We start from the raw sequence: 20,596 nt of genomic DNA, 5'->3' as shown, positions 1-20,596 counted from the left end.
TGTAAAGTTGGGAATGATTCTATGATCCCGCATGCAGAACAAGGAAACCATTCTATCAATGAGCATTAGTTGCAGAATGGAACTGCTGATCCAACGAACAGCACAAGAAGATCTGGATTCACAATCTTCCAAACAGGGCTAAGGCACCTAGCTTAAAACATGAAATTTCCTGCCTTAATACAAAGTGTCCCAAAAAACACAATTTTCAACCCATGAGGACAGGATTAAGCTGGGCTCACTGATCATGGAAGCAGACAGTAGGTAGCTACAGGAGGTTGTGGGTGCTGAGGTATTCTGATTAGACGTCCTGAATCAATTCTCTGGGACTTGGTCTCAGTTGTTTAACAAGCTGGTAGGCCCTCTCATGGGTCAGAATTTTAGAGTCAGCAAGACTCACACCCCTTCAAGTCCAACCCACTCCTTCAGTGCCCTTCCTATCCTACAAACAAGGTTTCTGAGATCTGGAACCAGAAGTCAATGCTGGAAATGGAGTTAACATGCATTCACTGGAGTGGCTGTGCATGTGGACAGTCACACAGTTTGCAGCGAGTGTTGTCCCCTTGCTGCCTATATTGCTACACATCCATTATCCTCCATAAGCAGACTTCAGCAGATGTATGGACACAAAAACATTTCCAATTGTCTGATTCAGCTCTGCTTTCAACACTTGACTGTGGAAAAAAAGTTCACAATCCTTTCCAGTCCAGTGGTTAATCTTTATAAAAATGAACAAAGTCCTATGTAGACCCCACATCAATTACAGCTAAACCTTTAATAGCCTTTTCAAACTGTCAAATTGTGAACTCAGAATTAATCTGACTGAGATAACTGTAGCTTTTGAAACTCAGATAAAACATTCATGATATCATAATAACACTTGGAGACATCAACAAAGAACTCTTGGAATTGCTTGAACAGACATTACATTTTTCCAGCCATAACCTGATTACCCATCAATAAAGCAATCAAGCAGACTAACTCTACCAGCTTCAATGTATTTTGCTTTTAGTATTTAAAGAGCAAGTTATTTCTAAAATATCAGAAATTAAAATTTAATTGGATCTTTATCCTCTATTCAATTTACATTTCTTCATAAATTTGTGACTCTCACATTGTGGTTTAAGATCCTTTAACTCAGAAAAGTCATTTGAAATTAATGCTGAATTTAGGCTTCCTTCCTGTTTGAATTTCCCAGACTAGTATAAATTAGATTTGTTGGCAATGGGGCAGAACTTCTACATCTGGGTCTCACTGCTATTGTTCAAGTTCGACAGAGTCTTGCTGACTGTAAAAGTCTGACCCATCATGTTAAACAATGTACTACTCTAAAACAGAGGTAAAGAACATTTGCAGTTTCTTGGAAGGAATCTTTTGCGATTTCGATAAAAAGATTGAAGGATTTAAGTTGTGCCAAGTTTAGTTCATCTAATTATTGGGAGAAAGATTTGAATTGACTTGATCCTTTATGACAAGATTACATTAAAACGTTCATGATTGCTAATTGACTAACTGGCTGAATGATGTATTTTCATTGGAGGTACTTCAGAGAAGGTTCACTTAAATGATCCGTACTGGGGAGGATTGTCTTATGAGCAAAGTTTAAACAGGTTGGGACTCAACTCACTGAAGTTTAGAAGAATGGGAGGTGATTTCATTAAAGCATATAGAATTTTTAAGGGGCTTGATAGGATAAACACAGAGGGGATGTTTCCCTACGTGGGAGAGTCTAGGACCAGAGGGCATAGACTCAAAATTAAGGCGAGTCAATCTAAGACTGAGATTAGGAATTTATTGTCTGAGGGTTGAAAGTCATTGGAGCTCCTTGATGTGGGGGTAGAGTGCTTGAGTATATCTGAGTTAGACAGATCCATGATCAGGAGGGGAATAAAGGGTTATTAGTGATTGTTATGGGGGAAGAAACAGGAAATTGGATGTGAGGAATGTTGGATCAGCCATCATCCAACTGAATCATAGAACAGGCTTGAGGGGCTGAATGACTTACTTCTGTTACTATTTCATATGGTCTATGATGGTGGTTTTTGTGGAAGGACAATTTTAGTAAAGATTAGGAAATGCTGGTATTGGACTGGGGTAGACAAAGTTAAAAATCACACGACACCAAGTTATAGTCCAGGGCATCACGGTGGCTCAGTGGTTAGCATTGCTGCCTCACAGCGCCAGGGACCCAGGTTCAATTCCTGCCTTGGGCAACTGTCTGTATGGAGTTTGCACGTTCTCCCCGTGTCTGCGTGGGTTTCCTCCGGGTGCTCCGGTTTCCTCTCACAGTCCAAAGTTGTGCAGGTTGGGTGAATTGGCCATGCTAAATGGAATTTGTACATGGAATAGTGTAGGTGGGATGGGCTTCAGATTAATAGGACAGGGTGGCTTCAGGTTAGTATGACAGGGCGGCGCAACATCGAGGGCCGAAGGGCCTGTACTGCGCTGTAATGTTCTATGTTCTATGTAAATTGCCTGTAACGTTAGGTGCATTAGTCAGGGTAAATGTGGAGGAATGGGTCTGGGTGGGTTGCTCTTCGGAGGGTCGGTGTGGACTTGTTGGGCCGAACGGCCTGTTTCCACGCTGTAGGTAATCTTATCTAAAGGTCTATTTGGAAACACTAGCTTTCAGAGCACTGCTCCTTCATCAGGTGGTTGTGGAGTATAAGATCATAGGACACAGAATTTATAGCAAAAGTTTACAGTGTGCTGTAACTGAAATTATACATTGAAAAAGACCTGGATTGTTTGTTAAGTCTCTCATCTTTTAGAATGAGCATGTTGGTTTCAATTCTTTCATATGTAAATCGTAGAGCTTTTTTAAAGTTAAATTCTCAAGTGGAGTTTAACAATTGTGTCATGTCAGCCCAGCTAATGTATTTAAGGTGTGAGATGCCCTGTGTGAGACTGTCTATACTACAATGGTCAGACTGATTCTAATCTAAAAAATAGATTTACAGAATCTTACATGCATTCATGCAGTTTTTGAGCAAAATAAACTGTAATTCTGCAAGTGCAAATTCACCCCACAAACTTATACGTATATGTGTGTGTGCATCTAAGTGTGTGTGTGGGCTGGGGGTTATGAGTGTCTGTGAGAGAATGTGTGGATGTGTATGTGTGTGACTGTGAGTGTAAATGGGTGTAAATTTGTGAGAGGGTACATGTGTGCGTGTGAGAGTGTATGTGTGAGCGTATGAGAGAGAGTTTGTGTATGAGAGAGGGTCTGCATGGGTATATGGATCTGTAGGAATAGTGTGTGTCTGCAGGAGTGTGTGTCGGATTGTCTGTATGTTTGTGTGCTTGAAAGAATAGGCTTGAGGGGTGGTGTAGGAGGGAGGGGTTCAGATTTGTGGGACACTGGAACCAGTTTTTGGGAAAGTGGGACTATTACAAATTGGGTGGTCTACACCTGAACCAGACTGGAGCTAATGTCCTAAGGGTAATTTTTACTACTGCTGTTGGGGAGGTTTTAAACTAATGTGGCAGGGGGCTGGGAATCCAAGGAGAAGACCAGTAGACAGTGAGGTGGAAACTAGAGACTGTAAGGATCGTGAAGTTAGCATTACAAAGGGGAAGAGTAGGCAGAGAGCAGATGAACGCAAAAGAACTGGCGGCCTAAAGTGCATTTACTTTAATGCAAGGGGTATAGTGTGTAAGGCAGGTGAACTTAGGGCTTGGATTGGTGCCTGGGAGTATGACATCATTGCGATCACAGAAACTTGGTTGAAGGAAGGGCATGATTGACAACTAAAAGTTCAAGGATATAGATGCTTCAGACAGGACAAGGAGGGAAGTAAAAGGAGGAAGGGGGGAGGAGTTGCATTGCTGATCAGGGATGATATTACAGCTGTGCTAAAGAAAGAACTATGGAGGGCTTGAGCAGTGAGGCATTATGGGTAGAGCTGAGAATTAAGAAGGGTGCAGTTACATTTTTGGGGCTGTATTACAGGCCTCCCAACAGTAGAAGAACAAATAGGTAAACAGATTATGGAAATATATACAGGCAACAGGGTGGTGGGGATGGGAGATTTTAAGTTTCCCACCATTGACTGGGATACATTTAGTGTCAGAGGTCTGGATGGGGCAGCATTTTTGTAAGGAGCGTCCAGGAAAGTTTTTTAGAGCAGTATGTTGAAAATCCGATGAGGCAAGGGGCCATAATCGACCTGGTATTGGGGAATGAACCAGGCCAGGTGGTAGAAGTTGCAGTGTGGAATTTCTTTGGGAATAGTGACCACAATTCTTTAAGTTTTAGAATACTTGTAGACAAAGATGAGAGTGGTCCTAAGGGAAGAGTACTAAACTGGGCCAAGGCCAATTATATCAAATTTCGGCAGGAGCTGGGAAATGTGGATTGGGTGCAGCTATTTGAAGGAAAGTCAACATTTGATATGTGGGAGGCTTTCAAAGATAGGTTGAAGGTAGAGCGGGATAGACATGTTCCTTTGAAAACAAGGGATAGGAAAGGCAAGATTTTTGAACCGTGGATGACAGGAGAAATTGTGAAGCTAGTCAAGAGGAAAAGGGAAGCGCACATAAGGTCCAGGCAGCTAAGAACAGAATGTGCCTTGGAGGACTATTGGGAGAGTAGGACTAATCTTAAGTGAGGAAACAAATGAGCTAAAAGGGGTCATGAAATAACTTTAGCGAGCAGAATTAAGGAGAATACCAAGGCCTTTTATTCATATGTAAGAAGCAAGAGGATAACTAGAGAAAGGATTGGTTCACTAAAGTATAAGGAAGGAAGGTTGTGTGTTGAACCTGAGAAAATAGGTGAATTTTTCAATTATAACTTTGCATCAGTGTTCACTGAGGAGAGGGACATGATGAATGTTGAGATTAGAGATAGAAGTTTGTTTACTCTGGATCACGTTGACATAAGGAGGGAAGATGTGTTGGGTAGGCTAAAGGATATTAAGGTGGACAAATCCCCAGGACCAGGTGGGATCTATCTCAGGTTGCTGAGGAAGGCAAGAGAGGAAATAGCTGGGGCCCTGACAGATATCTTTGGAGCATCCTTAAACACAGGTGAAGTGCCGGAGGACTGGAGGGTTGCTAATGTTTTCCCCTGTACAAGAAGGGCAGTAGGGATATTCTAGGTAACTACAGACCAGTGAGCCTGATGACAGTGGTGAGAAAGTTGTTGGAGAAGGTACTGAGGGATAAAATCTATTTATATTTAGAAAAGAATGGGCTTATCAATGATAGGCAACATGATTTTGTGCAGGGGAGATTGTGCAACTTAATGGAGTTCTTTGAGGAAGTGACCGAGTTGATAGAAGAAGGAAGGACTGTAGATATCATATACATGAACTTTAGTAAGGTGCTTGAAAAGGTTTCAAGAGTGAAGTCACATGGTGTGCAGGGTGTTCTAGCTTGGGGCGACATGGTGACTCAGTGGTTAGCACTGCTGCCTCTCAGCACCAGGAACCTAGGTTCGAGTCCAGCCTCGGGCGACCATCTGTGTGGAGTTTGCACATTCTCCCTGTGTCTGTGTGGGCTTCTTCCGGGTGCTCCAGTTTCCTCCCACAGTCTAAAGATGTGCAGATCAGGTGAATTGGCCATGCAAAATTGCCCATAGTGTCAGGTGCAATAGTCAGAGGGAAATGGCTCTGGGTGGGTTACTCTTCGGAGAGTCGGTGTGGACTGGTTGGGCCAAATGGCCTGTTTTCACACTGTAGGGAATCTAATCCAATCTAATCATAAAGAACTGGTTGAGTAACAGGAGACAGAGAGCAGTAGTTGACGGGAGTTTCTCGAAATGGAGAAAGGTGACCAGTGGTGTTCCACAGGGGTCAGTGCTGGGGCCACTGTTGTTTGTGATATACATAAATGATCTGGAAGAGGGCATTGTTAGTCTGATCAGTAAGTTTGCAGATGACACGAAGATTAGTTGAAAGCATTAAATGGTTAATTGGAGTACTCCACAATCACCTGATGAAGGAGCAGTGCTCAGAAAGCTAGTGCTTTCAATTAAACCTGTTGGACTATAACCTGATGTTGTGTGATTTTTAACATTGTACACCCCAGTCCAACACCGGCATCTCCAAATCATGACACAAAGATTAGTGGAGTAGCAGAAAGCATAGGGGACTGTCAAAGATTACAGGAGAGTATAGATAGACTGGAGAGTTGGGTGGAGAAGTGGCAGATGGAGTTCAATCCAGGCAAATGTAAGGTGATGCATTTTGGGAAGTCTAATTCTACAGCCAACTATATTGTAAATTGAAGAGCCTTGGGTAAAGTTGATGAGCAGAGAGATCTGGGAGTTCAGGTCCATTGTACCCTGAAGGTGTCTGCACAGGTCGATAGAATGGTCAAGAAGGCATATGGTATGCGTGCCTTCATCTGACGGGGTATTGAGTATAAGAGCTGGCAGCTCATGTTAAAATTGTACAAGACTTTGGTTCGGCCGCATTTAGAAAACAGTGTACAGTTCTGGCCGCCACAGTACCAAAGGATGTGGATGTTTTGGAGAGGATGCAGAGAAGGTTTATGAGGCTGTTGCCTGGTATGGAAGGTGCTAGCTATGAAGAAAAGTTGAGTAGGTTAGGATTGTTTTCATTAGAAAAATGGAGATTGAGAGGGGAACCTGATTGAGGTCTACAGAATTTTGAAGGGTATAGACAGGGTAGATAGAGATAAGCTTTTTCCCACGGTGAGGGATTTAATAACGAGAGGTCACATGTTCAAGGTGAGAGGTGAAAAGTTTAAGGGGGATACACACTGAGGGTACTTTACACAGAGAGTGGTAGGTGCCTGGAACACGTTGCCAGCAGAGGTGGTAGAGGCAGACACAGTAGATTCATTTAAGGTACATCTGGACAGATGCATGAGTAAGTGGGGAGCAGAGGGATACAGATGCTTAAGAATTGGGCGATAGGTTTTGACAGTGGATTTGGATTGGCTCAGGCTTGGAGTGCCGAAGGGTCTGTTCCTGAGTTGTAAATGTTCTTTGTTCTTTGACACTCATAAGTACTCCTCTCACTGCCCCCCCACCCCCGACATACACACACACACACACACACAGAAGTTTGTGGGGTGAATGTGTACTTGCAGAATTACATTTTATTTTGCTCAAAAACTGCATGAATACATGTAAGATTCTGTAAATCCATTTTTTAGATTTGGATCAGTCTGAAGGTTGTGGCACAGACAGCCTCACACAGGGCACCTCACACCTTAAATACATTAGCTGCGCCAATATGACACCAATTGTTAAAGTTCACTTGAGAACGTAATTTTTTAAAATTCTGTGATTTATATATGAAAGAACTGAAACCAACATATTCATTCTAAAATACGAGAGACTTAACAAACAATCCAGGTCTTTCTCAATATATAATTTCAGTTACATCACTCTGTAAACTTTTGCTATAAATTCTGTGTCTTACAATCTTATACACCACAACCACCTGATGAAGGAACAGCGCTCCGAAAGCTAGTGCCTCCAAATAAACCTGTTGGACAATAACCTGGTGTTGTGTGATTTTTAAAATTTTAATAAAAGAATGTTACTAAATGATGCACTATTTCAATTTCCATTTCGTGTGAGATTAAATCTCTGTTTATGTTTGAACAGCAAGTATTATGATGGAACAATTTCACTAACTTTAACACTCTTCTTGCAGCTGAAATTTCCACTGTGATATGTGACAAACCAAACAAAGTTCACACTTTGCTGGAAAATTATGAAAAAAACCTCACCCCAATTTTAAAAACTATAATTCTAATGGATCCATTCGATGATGCTTTAAAAGAACGTGGAACAAAATGTGGTATTGAAGTTCTGTCTTTGAAAGAAGTTGAGGTAAGATGGCAGGATAGAATAATTGCTTACTCCACATGTAACTATGAAGCTAAAACGTAATTAGTTAAATAATAAACAGACAGATAAGGTCCTTTCCAACATTCATCTTTCATATTTTGGCCTATGCTTCAGGCTGGGTGGAATTCATGTTTTGTCAATCAAACCAGAAGTAAAAGCTCATCATCATTGTAGCTAACAAAAAAATTTTAAAATCCTGAATTTTCATGTATAGACATAAGAATGTGCTTCCATATTGTCATGCACATTGTTCCACTATCCTAACTTAATCAATTGAATCCAATTGATTGTTCAGTTTCCGTAAATGTAAAACATTTCACTAATTGTAAAGATAAATCAAAAATCTAAATTTACAAATATTTTGAAGATTTCTTCAAGTCTGTCCTTGTGTAATTTCCATACTTGATGCATTATAGGGTTCAACCTTCATTAGCGATTTTTGAGAAGATTTTAGCTTAGGTTGATGATAAGTACGTAAGTTAGCTCGCTGAGCTGGAAGGTTTGTTCCAACTCAGTGACTTAAAGCTTCATATTCATGACCTTCTTAATCAGGTAAAATGATTAATGGACTCAGATAACATAGGGTCATATTGAGTTAACTTATTACTTTTGGACTTGGCCATGTAGTTACTAGTACAGATATTCATTTTAATCAGCTGCATTACTGGAGAAAACTGCAGTTAAATTTGTCGCTTCTTCTGATTCCATTCATAAACATATCGAAAATATCTTACCAAAAATCTGCACAAAAAGCTTTAATTCTTATGTTTCTAGCTTATACTAAATGAACTGCACACCAGGTGGAGCCTTGAATATCTACTAAAAGTTATAAATGACTCGTGAATTTTCTTCAGAATTACAAATGTACCTCTTTGCTTCAATCTCAATTGGTTTCTCCTCTTTGATTTTACCCTACTTTCTGACAATATTTTCTTTTCCTCTCATCTGAAAGTGTGGCTATTACAGTTTATGCTTCCTCCAGCAACTTGAGATATGGTTCTGTAATTGTAGAATAGAAAGTAGAAGGTGGCCTTTTTGTCCATTATACAGGTGTCAGTAAGTTTGGTCTTGGACACTCAACATTTACAAAATTCTCATTCTTCTGTCTGTTCAGTGTGAATAATGACCAAACTCGCAGAAATACTGCCTTTTCTTTTCTGGTCTTTCAGATATTATTGTTTTTGAGACTATAGTAGTCTTGATTCTAAAGCTAACTTTATTATTATAGAAGCTTTGAAGACAAAACCAAAAGTATGCCATTGATCTCACTCCACCATTCATTGTGATCATGGCTGATCTTCCACCTAAATGTTGGTCTCCCACTCTCATCCCAAACTATTGACTCTGTCCTTTCGAAAATTTATCTTTTTCTTTCTTCCTCCTAATATCTTCAAACTATGACTCCTCATACCAGTCAATTCTGCCTTGGGGAAAAGTCTCTGGCTATTGATTCTATCTATTCCACTCATTATCTTGTATACCTCGATCAGGTCTCCTCTCTTTCTCCTTCTCTCCGGAGAGAAAAGTCAGAGCTTATTCAACCTTTCTTCATAAGGCAAGCCCTCAAGTCCAGGCAGCATCCTGGTAAACCTTTGTACCCTCTCCAAAGCCTCTGTATCTTTCCTACAGTAGGGCGACCAGAACAGGACACGATATTCCAAATGTGGTCTCACCATAGACTTGTAGAGCTGTAGCAAAACCTCACGGGTCTTAAACTCGATCCCCCCTGTTAATGAAAGCCAAACCACCATATGCTTTCTTCACAACCCTATCCACTTGGATGGCAACATCGAGGGATCTATGTACTTGCACACCCAGATCCCTCTGTTCCTCCACACTGCCAAGAATCCTGTCTTTAATACTATATTCAGCATTTGAGTTCAACCTTCCAAAATGCATCACTTCGCATTTATCCAGATTGAACTCCATAAACTCCATAATCCCATGTTCTTGACCATTATTAGATTAGATTAGATTCCCTACAGTATGGAAACAGTCCCTTCAGCCCAACCAGTCCACACTGACCCTCCGAAGAGTAACCCATCCAGACCTATTTCCCTCTGACTAATGCACCTAACACTATGGGCAATTTAGCACGACCTGCACATCTTTGGATTGTGGGAGGAAACTGGAACACCTGGAGGAAACCCATGCAGACATGGGGAGAATGTGCAAACTCCACAGAGACAGTCAACCAAGGCGTGAATCGAATCTGGGTCCCTGGCGCTGTGAGGCAGCAGTGCTAACCACTGAGCTACCGTGCCGCCCCAAACTCCTTCCCCACTCCTGCCATCCACCTCAAGGAAATATCATCCCTGCATCCAATCTGTTAGCCCTGTCAGAATTTTATAAGTTTCAAAGAGAACCTCTCTCATTATAGATGTTTAAAGCACAGGAGTTAGCCATTCAGCCCATGTCCATGATATGTACACTTCCTCAACACCCCCACTCCCCATGGCATCTTCCCATGCTATCGCAGAAGGTGGAACACTTACCGAACACCTCCATGCCTCTCATTGTCCAAGGCCCTAAACATACCTTCCGGGTGATGCAATGTTTCACTTGTCCATCTTTGAATCTAGCCTATTGTATTCACTGCTGAAATTACAATCCCCCTTGTACATTAGTGAGACCAAATGTAGACTGGGTGACTACTTTGCTGAACCCCTCTGTTTTGTCCATAAGAAGGACCAGGACCCTCCAGTTTCTTGTCATTTCAAGAAACTGCCTTGCTCCCATGTTAATGTTTCCATCCTGGGCCTGCTATAGGGTTCCAATGAAGCTCATTGCAAACTGGAGGGAACAACACCTCATTTTCAGGGCAGGCACCTTACAGCCTCTAGGATTAAACATTGTTTCCACAACCTCAAAGCATGACCTCTGTCCACCATTTTTGATTACTAATGGTCTCCCTATCTCTCTCCAGACCCCTCCCACCTAAACCACAAATTGTGTCTTGTTTACATCTTGTTGGCTATGCTATTAGCAGAGTGGATCTAGATTAGATTAGATTAGATTACATACAGTGTGGAAACAGGCCCTTCGGCCCAACAAGTCCACACCGCCCCGCCGAAGCGTACCCACCCATACCCCTACATCTACATCGACCCCTTACCTAACACTACGGGCAATTTAGCATGGCCAATTCACCTGATCTGCACATCTTTGGACTGTGGGAGGAAACCGGAGCACCCGGAGAAAACCCACGCAGACACGGGGAGAACGTGCAAACTCCACACAGTCAGTCGCCTACTTTCTACTTTCTCCTTTTCACCCCTATGTGATATCTCTATCTCGATCACATTTAGCACTCCATTTGTCTTTTGTTCTGGTCGCCCTCAACATTTCTTCTCCTCCCCCAGTAGAATATGCCAACAGAATTATTCCAACAGAATAAAACCACCATTTTCCAGTCCCTTTGGACTCAAAATGTTCATTCTTGTTTCATTCTCCACACATGTTGCTAGACTTGCTGAGTTTCTCCAGCATTCTCTACTTTTATTCAGATTTCCGGAGTCTTCAGTATTTTGCTTTGATTTAAATTTTGAAATGTTTACTTTATTTGAAATAATTATTTAGAATCTCTGCAATAGTATGCAGCTCACTACTGACTCATAACACTAATAAATCTTTTACTACCTTTGATTCCCTAAGCAAACCATATACCATTATCCATACTACACTGTTATTTATGTCTTTACAGTTCAATGCTCCAACTTCCTCAGCAGAAGCTTCGGAAAGCCACAAATATTAATTACAAATGTTTTCCTTCATAGGATCTTGGAAGAGCGAATTCAAAAAAGCCAATTGTAAGTAATGTATGATGATAGTGACATTGCTGAATCATTACTCTGTTTTAATCTCTTTTTTGATTTACTGTCATATTGAGGGATTAATTATTAGATAATATAATGTTAACCTGATTTGTCAGTATCATATAAACCAGCTCATTCGTATTAACAGGTAAACAAACCAAATTCAAGACTAGGAAGTGCAGTTACATAGAGTGTTTCTGGCCAATTTATGTTGGATTTTATCTTCATGAACACAACTCATGTTACACATTCCTTTTGTTCCCTTTCTATCAAATTTCTACCCAACCTGTTCTGAAATGTTGTGCAACTTATCAGCCTAGTCAGGCTTAATGCTTCCTTATCCTGTGCCAGTCAAACACCAGAAGCAGTCTGTTTCTGTCTATTCTGCTGCATCCATTTACAACCTAATAAATCACCTATTACTTTTCTCTCATAAAAATTGCCCCAATTTTTCAACCTTTACATTGCTTCATGTTTGGCAGTGTCATAGTGAATTGCTCACACCCTCTCTACTGCCTCAGATGACACTGTGAATGGCAACTTTCTACACTTTTCACTGTCCTCTTGCACGTCTGTACTTTAGGACATGTGACAATGAAATCTAACTCTAATTCTATTTCGAATTATGATATTCTTGAGGTGGTCAAAACTACAAGCAGAACTACAAATTTACATTTACCCAGTTTTATAAAGGCTTGGCATTGCACCTTGACTTAGACAATCTGTTCATCTAGCCTAAAAGCCTTAATTAATCAAATGCTTTTTAGAAAACTAACTACACCTGCAGTTTTCCCTTTATCCATCATACATGGTACTTCCTCAAAATAGATTTAATAAGGTAGATTTTCGAGATTTATCTTAAATTACAATTTTAAGTCTCCTTTCTTTCTTTAATGAAGATGTCAATTAGCTGTTGGCTAATCCATTGGGACCCTTCTAAAACCTAAAGAATTTTGGAAAATATTGGTCAATAACATCCCCAACTCTGCCAATTCTTTTAAGTCCCTAGGATAGAGGTGATTTGATCCTGGGGAATTGTCAAACAATCTTCCCATCACATCTTTCCTGTGATGTTGATTATTTTAAGTTCCCCCGTTCACCTCTTAGTTTTCAATCACCTTTGGAAACATTTCAAAGTCTTCAACAGCAAAGAGAGACATAAAAAACCTGGTTGATACCTTCACCATTTCCTTGTTTTACATTATCAATTTCTAAGTCTCATACTCCAGAGGACCAACATTAAGTTTAGCATTATTCTTATTGTCCTTTTTTATTATAGCTGGTTTTCCCTCATGCTTCACTTTCTTCCTCTTTACTTTAGGTGTAATAATTTTATGCTAGTTCTTAAAATCTGGGAAACCTGCTGACCTACCATTAATTTTTGCATATCTCTGCAGAGACTTTTAAAAAAAATATATATTATTCTTAATCAGATGTATCCTTCCTCAAAAGTATTTCTTCTGAACTGAGGTAGATTAGATTAGATTACTTACAGTGTGGAAACAGGCCCTTCGGCCCAACAAGTCCACACCGCCCCACCGAAGCGCAACCCACCCATACCCCTAACCTAACACTACGGGCAATTTAGCATAGCCAATTCACCTGACCTGCACATCTTTGGACTGTGGGAGGAAACCGGAGCACCCGGAGGAAACCCACACAGACACGGGGAGAATGTGCAAACTCCACACAGTCAGTTGCCTGAGGCGGGAATTGAACCCGGGTCTCTGACGCTGTGAGGCAGCAGTGCTAACCACTGTGCCACGGTGCCGCCCACTAAATCTTTGCTGAACTATTAAATATTTCATTTCACATCTGCCTTTTCATCTCTACTGTCCTACTCTTTAAACCTTTAGGTTTTAAACTTACTTTCATTAGCTCTGCCTTCATACCTTTAATCATTATCTTCATTCAGTTTTTTTAAATGAAGACAGCCTGGGACCTACATTTCTTTCCCTTCAAATGGAACTTTAAATTTTAATCATGTGATCATTGCTATCACCTAGAAACCTCTTTTTGTCATGACGTCATTGATTAGTTCTGTCCCATTGCTCACTCTCAGCTTTAGAATAGATTGCTCCAAAGTTGGCTCTAACATGTAACGCTCTCAGAAATCGTCTCGATTTCCATTCTATGAATTCTCTTTTGTAGGCTACCTTTGTCAGTCTGATTCATCCAATCAATGTGTAAATTAACATCACCTGTGATGATTATGGTACTTCCTTACAATCTCATTTATTTATTCCTGTACATTCAGTTGTGTAATATAACTACCATTAGGGAACCTGTAAAGTACTTCCATAAATGACCTCTTGATTTCTTGTTTTTTGTATCAACTCAAATTAATTCTACATCTTGTTCTCTACAGCTAAGAGAATGTCTCAGGAATGTATTAATGATATCCTTAACTCATATGCACACTCTTACCCCACCACATCTTCTTAGCTTTCATTCTTTTTGAAATGTCAGATACTTCAATATTCAGGTCCCAGTCTTAGAACATAGAACAATACAGCGCAGAACAGGTCCTTCGGCCTGTTGCGTCGATTCTAAGTTCATCCCCCTACATTATCCCATCATCATCTATGTGCTTATTCAAAGATTGTTTAAATCTCCCTAAGGTGGCTGAGTTAACTACATTGGCAGGTAGGGCATTCCACACCCTTACCACTCTCTGAGTGAAAAACCTGCCTCTGACATCTGTCTTAAATCTATCACCCCTCAATTTGTAGTTCTGCCCCCTCATACAAACTGACATCATCATCCTAGAAAAAAGACTTTCACTGTCTGCCCTATCTGATCCTCTTGGTCATCTTATAGCCATGTCTCTGTAATGGCTATGTGAATTTTTTTAAAATTCAGAGCCTTTAACTCTTGATTTCCTCTAGCAATCACTGGCTTTATCTGCTGGTGCATTCTTATGTTCATACTCTCTGTCCCTTCCTCCCACAGTTTGGTTGTTACTACTCAATTGCTTTTCTGCTCTCTTACCATGTTATTTGATTTTTCACTCACATCATACCCTATCTACCACTCTAATTATATGACTTACTAGAACACTCATCTCGACAATGTTCAAGCGAAGGCCATCCCAATAATATAGTTGCCTCAGCATTGGTGCCAGTGCTGCATGAATTGAAACTTATTTCTCCCACTCCAGTCTTTGAGCCTGTCCAATTTTATGTAACTTACACTAACTTGTTTGATAGTAATTCAGAGACTGGTATAGTTGAGTTTTTGCTCTCTTTAAATGTAGCCGCTAGCGGCTCAAAATCCCTAAGCAGATGATTTTCCTTCCTTGTCAATGTTGTCGGTATCTCTTCCCACGGTAAGTTTTGTTGCAGATCAGAACAGTTGTTCTGATCACTGGCAATCTACAGAGCTATCTGGTCTTGTGATCTCCATTGCAGAGAACAGTGTCTATTGTGACTATGTTGTTGTCTGAGACTGGACATGCACACTCTCTTTCTCTAGTCTTGCTACTCCATGGGACATAAAAACATCAATTATTTGACCTAGTTTCCAAAATGGCACATCGTACGCTTTCTCTATATTAGGGCAAAAAGATCTGTCAACAAGGTTTCTTTGATAAACACAAAATGAACTATTTATTGTAAAAGAAAACTTATTTTACAAAGCTACAGAATTAGTTAACATATATAGTTTGTCACAGGGAAATATAATCTACAAATACACACATCCATTCATACCAGGGAACAAGAATAAAACTGGTTCACTTTTAGATAAAATTTAAACTTTTGACCAATAAACCTTTGCTTTCAAAGGCCAAAAGGGCAAGGTGTGGAATCTTCAGAACGATTGGGTTTACTGGCTTTTGTAGACAGGTGTCACCAAACAGAAGCAAGTGTCTCTGGGATCTTTACTCATGCAGCTTGTTCAGGTTACATGATATCAAGAATGTTTACAGATGTTCTTCAGAAGGACATTCAGGGCTCAGATTAGACCTGGAGAGTTTCAGGTACTAACTTGACCCACAACAAGATGTTTTCCAGATGCGCGAAGAGTTGAGCTGAGAAGCTCTTGCTTTTTTTCCAGGCAGATCTCTAAGTGAAAAATCCAAAGCAGAAGATGCAACTTGACAGTCATAACCCCAGGCAGGGGCTCTACAAAAAGCAGACAGTTATCATAAGACTTATTACATTCAAGAAATGCCTTATTTTTAAAAAGTGTGTCAATGTCCTTTACTTGAGTTGTTTATTTAAAAAAAGTTCAGGCATCCACAAAAGTCTGCCAAAATTATTAAATATGGGGCTTCTATAACACCATACCACCCCCACTACAATTTTCCTGTCTACTCACCCAATTAAGTGACTTCCTGTACCATTGTTCCATGGTCAGTTCACTCATTCACCTTTACAACTCCCACTCTCATCGATACAAGCTTTCATAAAATTGAATTTATTAGGCAATTCCAAGGAGTGGACTCCTTTACTCCTGCTTTTTTTGATCCCCTTATCTGTCTCATTCACTAACACACTCTGTCATCCCTGAACATGAACCAATCAGAAGATCATAACCTAAAGGATGTGACTGCCTACAAGAAAAAAGTGTGCAGGTCCCTTTCCCTTTCCTAATGTATCACAATGTCTAAAGCTCAGCCTGCAGCACATCAACTCAGAACAGAAGTTCCTCAAACTTCAGGTATTTGCCACAAATGTTGGCGTTCACTAGCTCCCACCTGCTACAGGTCCAGCGCATCACCTTCACATTCATCTTTATTGTGTTTAATCCAACTAACTAAGATTACACATAACACTTGATTATCTGTGGCTAAATAAAGTAGCTTAACTTGTTAAGTTTTAAATTTAATGCAAAGTGTATATATATATATATATCCCCCTTCCTTACCAATTGTGCCTGTTTATATATTAAGTGAAAGAAAAAGATAAAACCCTAAACTTACTCACGATCTTGTCACCTCTTTGAAGCTTCTATGCTTCAAATTGCAGATCCTTCTGCTGGTCTCCAAATCCCTCTCTTGGCCCCTTAATTTTATGCAAAATATCGGAACAGAACCTGCTCTTACTCCCTTGCCCGCCAAATTCCCAAGCTCACATTCTATGTCTAGCTGCTCTCTTTGTGCTTACTAGGCAGTAAGTTGTAAGTTTAGTTTAAATATGTGTTTAAAATGAAACTTCACTTATTGTTTTATAGCCACCAGAACCTGAAGACATGTGCATTGTATGCTTTACAAGTGGAACAACAGGTATTTCAAATCCTGTTCAACTTATAGATGGTTTCCAGGCTAAAAAGTATATTCTGTATCAAGTGTTTACAATGAATAATGAGTCATCCATCATGCAAGGCAGAGAAATATTAATTAGCATATAAATTTTGCTCTTGGATTTGAAAGACTATGATTTGACACTCACCGAATTCCATTTCAAATAGATTTAAGTTCCATATCCTGGAATTGTCTCCCCATCACGTGGACTACACTACATCCACCTCAATAGCAACTAGGAATGGGCAATAAATATTGGGCAACCAGCAATGCCCATGTCCCAGAAGTGAATAAAAAAATTAAATCAGTCATCTTTGTTTGATGGTCTCGACTGGAAAAAGCCAAATATTTTAAAATATTGATGGCTTGATTTTGACATTGTACTTCTGGATGGAGAAGAACTAAAAAGGAGAAAATGCTAGTGTGCAATTGGAATTAAGATAGAGTTAAGTGCAGTGATCAAAAAAATAATACCAATGAATTTCACTTTGCTTAGCCAAGAAAAGAAATGTCAACGATACATAATAACCTGACTTAGTATGTTAGGGGAAAGTGAGAACTGCAGATGCTGGAGATCAGAGTCGAGAGTGTGGTCTGGGAAAGCACAGCAAGTCAGGCAGCATCCGAGGAGCTTCATCAGGAATGAGGCATGTGTGCTGGAGCTGAGAGATCAATGGGAGGGAGTGGGGTTGGGGGAAGGTAGCTGAGAAAGCGATAGGTGGATGAAGGAGAGGGAGAAGGTGATAGGTCAGAGAGGGGAATGATGTCAGGTCTGGAAGGCGGTGCTGAGTTGGAGGTTTGGAACTGGGAAAAAGTTGGGGTAGGAGAAATGAGGAAGCTGTTGAAATCCACATTTATCCCATGTGGTTGCAGGGTGCCAAGGTGGAATATGAGGCGTTTTTCCTCCAGGCGTCTGGTGGGAGTGGCTTGGTGGTGGAGGAAGCGCAGAACCTGCATGTCCTTGATGGAGTGGGAGGGGGAGTTGAAGTGTTCAGCCACAGGGTGGTGGGGTTGGTAAGTGAGGGTGTCCCAGAGATGTTCTCTGAAATGATCCACAAGAAGGCGTCCTGTCTCCCCGATGTAGAGGAGACCACACCGTGTGCAACAGATGCAGTAGATGACATTGGTAGAGGTACAGGCAAATTTCTGACGGATGTGGAAGGATCCCTTGGGGTCTTGGACAGAAGTGAGGGGAATGGTTTGGGCACTTCTTGTGGTGTCATGGGAAGGTGCCAGGAGTTGGGGTGTGGGCTGTTGGGGGCTGTGGACATGTCGAGGGAGTCATGGAAGGAATGGTCTGTCCAGAACGCTTATAAGGGTAGGGAAGGAAATATATCTTTGGTGGTGGGGTCTGTTTGGAGGTGGCGGAAGTGGCGGAGAATGATGCAATGTATGCGGAGGTTGGTGGGGTGGAAGGTAAGGACCAGGGTTCTGTCCTTGTTCCATTAGAAGGGGTGGGGTTCGAGGGTGTTGGTGCGTGAAGTGGAAGAGATACACTGGAAGGCATCGTCAACCACGTGGGAAGGGAAATTGCAGTCATGGAAGAAGGAGGCCATCTGGGATTTTCTGAGGTTGAATCAGTCATCCTGGGAACAGATGTGATGGAGGCGGAGGAATTGGGAATAAGAGATGGCATTTTTACAGGAGGTAGGGTGGGAGGAGATGTAATCTAGGTAGCTGTGGGAGTCGGTAGGGTTTGTAGTGGTTGTCTGCGGTTAGTTGGTTGTCAGAGACGGTGATGGAGAAGTCCAGGAAGTGGAGGGAGGTGTCGAAGATGGTCCAGGTGAATTTGAGGTCGGGGTGGAAGATGTTGGTAAAGTTGACGAACTGTTCAATCCACTCGTGGGAGCATGAGATGGCGCCAATACAGTCATTGATGTAGCGGAGAAACAGGTGGTGCCGGTGTAATTGCAGAAGATGGACTATTCCACGTACCCGACAAACAGGCATGCATAGCTGGGTCCCATGTGGGTGGAGGAAGTGGGAGGATTGGAAGGAAAAGCTATTGAGGTTGAGGACCAGTTCAGCTAAGTGGATGAGGGTGCCAGTGGAGGGTTACTGGTTGGGCTGGGCTGAGAGGAAGAAATGGAGGACTTGCAGACCTTTGCCATGGCAGATCGATGTGTACAGGGAGTAGATGTCCATGGTGAAGATGAGGCCGGGAAACAAAAATCTTGGAGGAGGTGAAGGGTGTGGGTATATCACGAATGTAGATGGGGAGTTCCTGGACTAATGGGGACAGGACAGTGTTGAGGTAGGAAGAGATGCGTTCAGCGGGACAGGTGCAGGCTGAGACAATGGTTCAACCAGAGCAGTCAGGTTTGTAAATCTTCAGTAGGAGGTAGAATCGGGCAGTGCCGGGTTCATGGATAATGAGGTTGGAAGCTTTGGGAGGGAGATCCCTGGAGGTGATGAGGTTGTGGATGGTTCGGAAGATGATGGTTTGGTGATTGGAGGTGGGATTGTGATCAAGGGGGCAGTAGGAGGAGGTGTCTGCGAGTTGGTGCCTGGTTTCAGTGGTGTAAAGGTTGGTGTGCCAGACTACTACTGCACCCCACCTTGTCTGCAGGTTTGATGGTGAGGTTGGGGTTGGAGCGGAGGGAGTGAAGGGCTGTGCATTGTGAGGGTGGGAGGTTGGAGTGGGTGATGAGGGTGGACAGGTTGAGGCGGTCAATGTCATGGTGACAGTTTGAAATGCAGAGGTCAAGGGCAGATAACAGGCCGGCACGGGTGTCCAAGTTGATAGGGTGTGTTGGAGGTGGGAAAAGGGGTCCTTGGTGGATGGGTGGGTGTCCTGGTAGAAAAAGTGAGCCTGGAGGCGGAGGTGGCAGCAGAAGTGTTCAAGGTTGCAGCATGTGTCGAACTCATTAATCTGGGAGCGTAGAGAGATAAAGATGAGGTCTTTGCTGAGGACTGAACGTTCATCCTCAGTGAGGGGGAGGGATGGGGGAGTGGTGAACACACAGCAGGGATGGGAGCTAGGACCTGGAATAAAGCTGGATTTGGAGATGGGGGCAGAGTGGGCATGATTATAGGGTCAGGATTGGCATCACCAACGGAAGTGACACTCACAAAGGGGGCAGAAGTGGGGCTGACAGGGGTGGAAGTGACATCATGAGTGACACGGCCATTGCTGGAAAATCACCGTTGCGTACATAAGCCTTCATCAGGAATGAGGCTTGCGGGCTGGGGCTGAGAGATGGGAGGTTGTAGGCATTGGCTCTGATCTTTGATCTCTATAGAATTGTACGTTATTCACTGAGCCATTGTGCTTTTCCTGCTGGATTAGCTCAAGCAGTATTTCCAGGACTGATATTTGAAGGATTCAAGAGGATTTTGTGAAAAACTTAAACGTTGGCTTAAGTTTTTAAACAGATTGTTAAGTGTTGCTTCATCCATTAGTGAGTGCAATGTTTATCTGTCATAGGCAGGACTTTACAGTTTTCGAAATTCAATTCAAATAAACTGTAAAAGTTTTTCAGTTCCGTTAAAACTCAATTCAAACCTGCTTTATGAAACACTTTCTTGTCTATGTGTGCATTCTTGCTACTTAGACTGGCTCTTTGCAGCTCTTTTTGGATCAGATACTCTCTTCATGAATGTGGACATGCATAGTTGCTATCAGTGCAGGTGGGAAAACTCTTTCAAAAAATCCAATTGTTGTTTTTGTTTTAAAAGTCACTAAAATTGGTGAGTTTAAAAAATAAG

At 41.7% G+C, this 20,596-nt stretch overlaps 1 protein-coding gene across 1 annotated transcript in view; it reads left to right on the top strand.

Moving 5' to 3' along the window:
- Positions 1–20,596, top strand: part of acsl5 (acyl-CoA synthetase long chain family member 5) — a 64,378-nt gene that overhangs the window by 21,261 nt on the left and 22,521 nt on the right. The window contains exons 7-9 of the mRNA XM_072557435.1: positions 7,632–7,810; positions 11,605–11,637; positions 16,819–16,870. Of these exons, the coding sequence (XP_072413536.1) occupies positions 7,632–7,810; positions 11,605–11,637; positions 16,819–16,870 (264 nt within the window). The remainder of the gene's footprint in view (positions 1–7,631; positions 7,811–11,604; positions 11,638–16,818; positions 16,871–20,596) is intronic.

Source organism: Chiloscyllium punctatum, chromosome 38 (genome assembly GCF_047496795.1).
Source record: "Chiloscyllium punctatum isolate Juve2018m chromosome 38, sChiPun1.3, whole genome shotgun sequence".
Lineage (NCBI taxonomy): Eukaryota > Metazoa > Chordata > Chondrichthyes > Orectolobiformes > Hemiscylliidae > Chiloscyllium > Chiloscyllium punctatum.
This window is presented reverse-complemented; position numbering and strand designations above follow the sequence as displayed.